We start from the raw sequence: 8,822 nt of genomic DNA, 5'->3' as shown, positions 1-8,822 counted from the left end.
GGTGTGGCCCCAGGGACCCCGTGGGTGGTGGTGCCCCCCGTGCTAATGCTCGGAACCAGGGCGAGGGGGCCGCTCTCAGGCCCCGGCCGTGCCCGTGCGTACCGTGTCCCGGCCGCCCTCCGCTGGGAGCGGGCCCGGGCTGCCCTGGCCTCCGCGGCGCCGCCACGGTTAAACGAGCGCCGCTAGCCCTTTAAATGCGCTGTAGTGGGCGGGGCACCTCCCCAGCCGCAGGCGCCCCACCCAGCAGCAGTCACGCCCCCAGCGGCCGCGCCCCCGTCGCGTCCTCCGAACCGCCCAATGGGCGGCGGGGAGAGGCGCGGCCCTCGCCGCCGATTGGGCCGGCGTCGCGCGGCAGCCCGAGCGAAGATGGCGGCGCCCAGCGCCGGGGGGCCTCTAGCGGGCCGCGGCTGACGGCGCCGTACGGGCCCCGGCGGGGTGCCTGGCCCGCAGCCCGGGCCCGCCGGCCGCCATGGACCTGCTGTTCGTGCTGCTCCGCGGCCTGCGGATGGCCCTGGACCTGCTGGTCCTGGTGCTGGACGTGAACTTCTTTCTGGTGTCCTCGCTGGTGTCGGCTCTGCTCTGGCTGCTGGCCGCGGCCTGCAGCCTCCCCGCCGCCGCGGCCGCCGGGGCGCTGGCCTGCTGGGACGGGCTGCTCCTCTCGCTGGCCTCCCTGGCCCGGGCGGCCTCCTGCCTGGCGGTGGGCGCCCTGCAGGGGCTGGCCGGCCTGCTGCGGGGCTGCTGCTGCGGCCTGGAGGGGCTGAAGGTGGCAGGGCACCTCCTCTCGCACCTGACGCTGCGGTGCAAGGAGCTGCTGCACCGCGGGCTCTGCGGCCTGCTGGGCTGCGGGCAGGCCCTGGCCAGGCAGGTCTGCGAGGGCCTGGCCATCGGCACCAGCCTGCTGGCCTACCTCGTCAACAGCCTCATCAACGTGTGCCTCATCGGCACGCAGAACCTCTTCACCCTGCTCGCAGCCCTGTGGGACTCCGTCGCCGGCCCCTTCCTCCGAGTCACGGACCTGCTGGCCGCTTTCCTCGCGCACATCTCCAGCGGAGCCATCGCCGTGTCCATCCTGCTGTGGTCGCCCTGCCAGCTGGCCTTCGAGCTCCTGGCCTCCGTCGCCGAGCTCTTCATCAACATCTTCTTCGTGAATATTTATGGCCTGGGCTTGCTCCTCCTCATTATTGTTGTCAGCGCCTTTGTCTTCAACCCTGGACTGCTGTGGACACTGACAGGCTACGTGCTGGGCTACTTCAACACGCTGCCTTCCTACCACCGCCTGCAGCGGGATGTGTGGCGGCTCTATCAGGTGGCGGTCCTGACGCTGGGTATGGCCATGACCTCTCAGGCCTGGCGCAGGTTGGTGGACTGGAGCCTGCAGGTGACCAACTGGAGCCGAGGAGGCAGAATGATGAACCAGGAAAGCAACCAGCGAGGGGCAGCTGCACCGGCCCCGAGACCCACAGTCCCCAGCAGGCTGGTGCTGGCAGGGGTCGGCCAGCTGCCAGCCGAGCACGAGGGCCAGCTGAATGTGGAGCAGGTACCACAGGCGCGTCCTGCTCTGAGTCGAAGTGCTGTGGCAGGACAGCGTCTCCAGCCGCCCAGGGAGGAACCGAGCACCTCCTGGGGCAAAGCTCCGAGGAGGCAGCAGCTGAATGCAGCAGCTGCAGATGGTCAGGGCACTCCGGATGATGACCCCTGGATGCTCCTGAAAGAACAAGAGGAACGTAAGAAATGTGTCATCTGTCAAGACCAAACCAAGACAGTCCTGCTTCTGCCCTGCAGGCACCTGTGCCTGTGTCAGGAGTGCACAGAAGTTCTCCTGCAGCAGGCCATCTACCAGCGCAACTGCCCGCTGTGCCGCCAGATGATCCTCCAGACGCTCAATGTGTACTTGTGAGCCCAAGGCGTGGGTAGCTTGGGTCATTTTCCCAGGAGGTCAAGGGCACCCCTGTCTGCCTCTTGCCGGGAAGCAGAACTTCCCAGAGCTGCCTTGAGCAGCTTCCAAAGAACTAAGGATGGTGCTGAAAGGGCAAAAGGCTGTTGGGGGGTGTCTGCTAGCCGCATTTGCTACGTAACTAGATTGTAGCTCTTGCTAGCAAGCACAATAACTGATCTCTGCAGCAGGCTGAAAGAGTTACCTTTTTTTGTTGACAACTTTTGCTGTTTAAGGGCCTGTTGCCTCAAGCCTGCAGCAGTCTGAGATCCAAAGTGGAGTGCAGAAAGATGCTCTTGTCCCTCCTAGCCAAAGCTGATGGAAAGGTTAAAGGCTGTGCCCTCTTGGGAATCACGGGCTGGTGCAAGGCAAAGGAGGGTTTTTCCCAAGGTCTGACCAGAAAACTACCTGGCATACTGCATTCAGGCCTCTGTTTCCTCCTCCCACCACCTAAGTGGGGGAGCTCCCTGGGAAGGAAGTGTGCCCCTTTTGCAAGGCCCTAGGAGACCAATGAGCACACTTGAGCTTTTTAGACTGTGCTTCCAGAGGGCTGAGCCTGGCTCTCAGCTGGAGAAGAGCAGGGCTTCTGGGGTACCTCAGTATCTCAGCCACTGTGGCTTTGGTTTTTGAGCTTCCTATTCCCCTTCCCAGGACAAAGAGGAGCTGAGATGAATGTGGGCTCCCTGCAGGCCAGCTGACTGCAGAGCTCAGTGCTGCTGCCGCTTCCACGCATCACCTATGCAAGACTAGCAAGCACACATCAGGTTTCTCACATGGGGAGGCTGGAGAGAGTTACTCTTTCTGCAGGGGCGGTGGTGCTGCTTGGGGAACCTAAGGGGTGGCTGGCTGGCCAGTGCTCACAGCCCTGGCAGCAGCAGCACATGTCTGAGCCAATGCTGGAGAATCCTCTCTAGGCAATACACATTTTCTTCAGGCTCAGCGTGCCATGGAACTGGGTGGTTCACACTAGTGCTTGCTTGCTGCTTCCCAGGCTGGGCCGGCAAGAGGGAGTAACTCTTTGGGAAGAGAGGGGACACCCCAAAGCTTCTGGGAGCCCACTAACACATTCCAGCTCCAGGCACAAGTTCTGCATATCCGTGCTGCTGATCTGCAGTTGTGTGCGTGGAGCAGTGCCAGGACCAAGGCTATCTTTGATTAGGGCAGGGTTACACTGCTGTTCTATCTTACTGTGTCAGAAATGTAGCTAGTTTTATTTAAAAAGTGTCCCCTGAAGTCTAAGGAGGGCATTTGATCCTGGCTGGGGAGGCCAGAGGTGGCTCTTCCCAGGTTGGTCAACCAGCACCATTCCAAGAAATTACTGGGCTGTGAGAGGGCCTTACACTAAACAGCTTTTCCTTTTCCAGCTGCTTGCCTGAGGTCAGCCATGCGCCACAGCCAATTTTGGCTGGAGCCAGACTGGAAAGAGTCTTGACTCCTGGACTGCAAGCCAAGAGCCTGAGGGTGGCTGGCATGGTCTTCCTTCTCTATTCTCCTTCTTGATTAGTGATTTGAGCCAAAACAGAGGCAGCAGAGAGGCCAGGCCATGCTGGGAGACGCCTCTGTGCTGGAAACCTGAGCTGTGGCAAGATACTATCTTGCTGGAGAGTGGCTTTGCTCCGGGAGGCACTGCAGGGGCTGGTTGCCCCCGTGTTTGCTGGGGGCTGGAGGGACTCCCTAGGCCAAGCTGGGCTCCTGAGCACTAATGGGTGTTAGAAGGGCCTGGCCCCAGGGCTGTCAGCTGCTTCCATCTCACTTTGCAGGGATGCAAAGCTCCCTGCCCAAGCCCTGTTACTCAGCCTCTTGTCCCTGTGCCTCCCCAGACACACACCACCCATGTTAATGTTTTCTCTCCAGCCACCTCTCCTGTGGCTGCAGCCAGTGACACTTGCAGTTGAGTAGCCAAACCTTTGCCAGAGCAGCAAATGTGGCCCCACAGGCTGTGTTCCCCAGGGTCCAGCTTGTTGCAGGCACTTGCAGAGGTCCTCCTGCAAGAGGAGCCAGGGAGCTACACCCTTCCCTGGGTGTGCCTCTAGAGACACCTGGGAGCAGGAGCATGGCCATGCTGCAGGCCGTGTTTGGTCGGGACCAGCTCATGGATCTTGGGGTGCAATGTTTCCTACATGAATTACAGGGGGGAAGGACACCTCCCCAGGACTGCAGTTTCTTCCCTCAAACCCTTTTTCTATTATAGCAGTCATGCTTATTGTTTTAGGGCCTGTTTGTTTGCTGCCTGTTTATAAAAAAAAGAGGAAGCTTTGCCTTAAGTTTAACTCTTTGCACTATGGACTAGATACTGAGCAGATTAAAATTTCCTTTACCAAAAGCTGCCTGCTGCCTCATTCTTGGGGAGGGTTTTCTCTGGAGGGATGGGGTCTCCTCTGCCCCTGGGCTCCAGAGGAAGCCAGCCCATCACTCCACACCAGGGGTTACGGCTGGAAGGCCAACACCACCAGCAAGCTAGGCGGTACTTGTCTGCGGGTGCTTGCACCCAGAAAAGCAGTGCTGTGGAATACCCTGGAGCCAGGCTGCTGCACAAGAAAAGCCTGGCACCCAGGAGATGAATCTACACCTGAAGACACAGTGGGTGGGCTTTCCAGGGCTGGCATCCCCCCAGCCCCTGCTCTGCTAACCCACAGCAAGAGAGGAGGTGGTTGTGGATATGCCGATGCACGGGGGCAGAGAATGCAGCTTGCAAGGCACCAGTGCTAATGTCTGCATCTTGCCTGGAGATGCATTTGGTGCCGCAGGCTCTTCTGGGCCCAGGAGCAGGCAGAGCAGCTGGGGTAGCTCTTGCTGGCAAGGGCCCAGGACTGGTGGGCATCTTCTCTCTACTCCTAACTCAGGTCACTTTGAGCTGTTTAGCAAGGAGAGAAGCAACGGCTGCTTCGCAGAAGGGCTTGTACGTACAGCTTCACCTCTTTTCAAGAGCAGTTCCTCTCTGTACTGGAGCGAAGGGATTCGTTCTCAGGTTCTCTGGAGCTGGAGCTCCCCAGGGCCTGAGCAGCCCAAAGCAGAGGGATTAGTATTTCCTAGGCTGGCAGGAACATGCACAGGGACATGTAATCCCTGCTTCCACATGACCTCGGCACCTCGATGTCCTGCTGCTCGCGATGGAGGGTGCTGGCGAGCCTGACTGCCCCAGGTAGGGAGGCAGCACCCAAAGCACTAGGAGTTGTGGAGCAGCAGGCAGCACAGGGCTCTGTCTTGCCTCGCAGAAAGGCTGTGGCAGGCTCAGCCATGCTGGGCTACTGGTGAGCAGATGCATTTGCTGCACAATGAGTTACTCCCTGGCCATGATCTGAGCTCCTGGCAGGTTGCTGCATGCTTTTAAACACCCTCTGCTTCTCTAGCATCCTTGTAAATTGTGTGGAAAAATGTTTTGGGACCCTGATGGGCAGAGACCCCAGGAGTTCTGGCTCACCCTGCCCTGAACTCACCTGCCTTGGCAGGGTCACGCCAACAAACTAGCTAATTGTAACCAGGATGAAAACCGCAGTGGGGAGAGGGGGGGCTGCTAGGAGGCCAGAAAGAGACAGACATCTGCTGCAGGAGTGCAGCTCTGCCAGGCATAGTGCAGGCACGGGAAGGAGGGCCATGCCGGCAGCCCGCCCAAGCCATGTGGGAGTCTGTCTGCAGATGGGTGACAGCTGGGGAAACTGAGGCACTCCTCAGCCTTCCTCTCCGTCTCCCAGGGTGTGTAAGCTGAGGCAGGCTGGACACCCCGGGGGGGGGGGCTGCAGAGCTGCCCTGGGGCAGGGGGGCTGGGCCAGCAGGGGAACATCTGCCATTCCCTGCAGGGGCAGGGTGCTCCCAGCCCACCACCCCTTAGCCAGACCCAGTGGGGGACTGAGAGGGTGTTCAGCCATCTCAGGCCACTACGGCCGAGCCTGCCAAGAAAGGACAGGATGTGAAGGACACAGCCTTCCCCCGGGACCCATCCTGCACACACTTGGCTCACTCGCTGGCCAAGCAGCCAGCAATTACAGGAGGAAAATGCAACCACCTCCTAGCTAATGGGCAATGCATAGGGTCCCCGAGACTGATGGTCAGCCATGCCAGACTTGCCTGCTCTGGCACTGTGGCTTTTGGTGCAGGGCTGCACTGCCTGGGGAGGATGTCCAGCAGCAGCAATGCTCACAGACCAGCCCAGGGCATGAGATCTGGCGTCCCCGGGGGTACTCCCTGCTCCAGAGCTTGCTTTAGAGTCTCACGCATGAGCTGAGTGGGCTGGTCTCAGCCCATGACAATGCCAAGACACTTCTCTCTTTCCAGAGGAGGGAGGATCATGAGGCTGCTAGGTTACTCCAGTTTAGGAGCACTGGCATGGTTGGGGCTGACAGCTTGCTGAAACCAGGGGCCCCCATGCCCTGGGAAAATCCCCGGGATCCCTTTGTCAGCCCAGCTGCAACACCCCAGCCCTAACAAGCCGCTAGTCCCAGCCTGGGGACAACAGCCATCGTCTGCCAGACAGCAGGGAGCTGGCATGACAGACACTCGCTGCAGATGCGCAGCAGCATGAGCAGCTAATGATACCAGGCCGTCAGGGAGGGAGCAGGTGATGATCAGCAGCCGAACCGCGGGGGGCCTTTGGGCTGCTCCTGGGCACCAGCTTTGCTCCCTCATTAGCAGCTTGGCACAGGGAGCCACACTGGCTCCCTGAACACAGCAACAATCCCAGCACCTCAGAGGCACAGTGCTGAGCGTGGCAAGGCCTCAGGGACACAGAGCGGCTGAGGCTGGCAGGGACCTCGAGATCATCCAGTCCCCTGCTCAGGCAGGGGCAGCTAAAGCAGGTTGCGCAGGACTGTGGCCAGTCGGGTTCTGAATATCTCCATGGGTGGAGACTCTACTACTTCTCTGAGCAGCCTGTGCCAGGGTTTGATCATCCTCACAGTAGAAGGTGGACAGCCCTTTGCTGGACTCTCTCCAGTATGTCCATGTCTTATATTGGGGAGCCCAACACTGGACCTAGCACTGCAGCTGTGCCTGATCGGTGCTGAACAGAGGGGAAGGATCACCTCCCTTGAGCTGCTGGCAATGCTCCTCCTAAGGAGGCTGGTGGCCTTCCTTGCCATGAGGGCACACTGCTGGCTTGTAGTAGCCTTGCTGCCTGCCAGGATCCCCAGAACCTTCTCTGGGAAGCTGCTTTCCAGTCAGTTAGCCACCAGTGTGTGCTGGTGGGTAGGGTTATTCTTTTCCAGGTGCAGGACTTGGCATTTCCTTTTGCTGAACTGGCCCTAGCCCCACCCCTGCATGCTCAGACAGGCTCCTTATTCCTCCTAGGTCAACACAGATAACCCACCACCTCCAATTCCTGCTTGTTGGGATGAACCGCTTGAGTTTGGAGGAGCTGGTCCTTGGTCCTCTTGGATACCCCTTCTCACCAGGACATGGGATTGTCCCAAGCAGATCCCTGAAGAGGCCAGTGTCTGCATTCCTGAAATCCAGGGTTGTGGTCCTGCTTTTTGTCTTTCCTCCTTCTCTCAGAATCCTGAGCTTCCCTGGCCAGTCCTTCCTTCCCTGTGAGGCCCAGCAGAGCAGCTCTCCTCAATCACCCATGCCCACAGTTGTCAACATGCTCCAGAAGCCTTCTGGGCTGCTTGTGCTCTGCTAGGCTGTCCCTCCAGCAGATATTGGGGGCATTCCAGCTGCCCACAAGAACCAGGGCCTGCCGACATGGGGTTTCTTCCAGATGCCTGAAGAAGGCAAGCTGTGTGCTGATCTGGTGGCATGTAGCAGACACCCACATGGCTGCCTGCTAACCCTGACCCATCATCCACCCCTCAGCTGCCACATCAGCCATCATCTCCAAGAAGCTGCAATCCTGTAAGTGCTCACAGCCCACCCCCCCACTTGCCCGCTTCCCAGCGGGCCATGAGAGCTTGTCCACAACGCTGTCCTGCAGGCACTGCCCTATCTGTGCCCCTGTGATGAAGTGACCCCACTTCAGTCCTGTATTGTTGGTAACAGAGTTCCTGCTGTTCACCTGCCCCGAGCCCTTTGTTTGCCCACCCCATCCCCACTTGAGTGAGGATTTTCCCCTCCCTTGCCGTTCCAAGTTTAAAGCTCTCCTTACCAGGTCAGCTGCCCTGCTGGCAGAGGTCACCTGAAGATGACTGGAGAGTGTTCCCTGCACCTCTCATCAGCAATGAGGGCACTGAATATACGCCATAACAGCAAGCTTTTGGGTGGAGCAGAAGCCATCCTCCTGCTGCCAGGAGTCACCAGGACAACCTTCACCATTGAGGGTGTTTCCACTTTTGAACCTGGCAGGTGCGTGCTCTGCGCCCATAGTGGAAAGTTTGGGCTCTTGTAGGGTCTCAGAGATGATCCAGTTGATCTCTTTCATGCCCTCTCTGATGCCACACAGCCTGCTGACCTCCTCCAGCAGCTCCTCCACTTGGCAGCACAGCTCCAGGACGTGTACAACCGCACACTTCTTGCGGGCTGTCAGCCAGGTGCACCAGCCCCAGCAAGAGGCCCCAAGCACCCTCTGCAGCTCAGGGCTGGCCAGGCTGTGTCCTCCAGCATTGCAGGAAGAGTTGCTCCAATAGCTACTGGGAACTGTGACTTTCGTGTGCCAAGGACATGTGTGCTGCTCTGAGAAGAGGTGCTGGCACTTTTTTTTTTTTTTTAAAAAACACCAAACCACACAAAACAGCTTACCTTTCTGCACAAACTGCTGCCTCCATCAGCTGCACTACAGTACCTGTGAGCTAAGCCTGGCTCTTATATAGGCTTCTGCCTTACACTGTCTAAGGGATGCTGGCCCCTCCCTAACCTGGGCTCAGCTGGAGCAGGGGCTTCAAGCACTCCTTCCTCAGAGGCAGCTGGCAGACCTCATCAGAATCAGCTGGAGCTTACTAGAAACTTGCCAGAAGTCAAGGTC

The 8,822-nt window shown here is 59.0% G+C and overlaps 1 protein-coding gene across 1 annotated transcript; it reads left to right on the top strand.

The window, feature by feature from the left end:
- Positions 1-463: 463 nt before the first annotated feature.
- On the top strand, positions 464-4,160 carry RNF26 (ring finger protein 26). The gene has a single exon (XM_010581451.1). The coding sequence runs from the start codon at positions 470-472 to the stop codon at positions 1,895-1,897; it is 1,428 nt and encodes a 475-aa protein (XP_010579753.1). The 5' UTR covers positions 464-469; the 3' UTR covers positions 1,898-4,160.
- Positions 4,161-8,822: the final 4,662 nt, after the last annotated feature.

Source organism: Haliaeetus leucocephalus, unplaced genomic scaffold, assembly GCF_000737465.1.
Source record: "Haliaeetus leucocephalus isolate CR32 unplaced genomic scaffold, Haliaeetus_leucocephalus-4.0 Scaffold773, whole genome shotgun sequence".
Taxonomy (NCBI): domain Eukaryota; kingdom Metazoa; phylum Chordata; class Aves; order Accipitriformes; family Accipitridae; genus Haliaeetus; species Haliaeetus leucocephalus.
This window is presented reverse-complemented; position numbering and strand designations above follow the sequence as displayed.

Bases quoted from the DNA above. Each gene is read 5' to 3' on its own strand.
- RNF26 (XM_010581451.1), top strand. From the start codon at position 470: ATGGACCTGCTGTTCGTGCTGCTCCGCGGCCTGCGGATGGCCCTGGAC.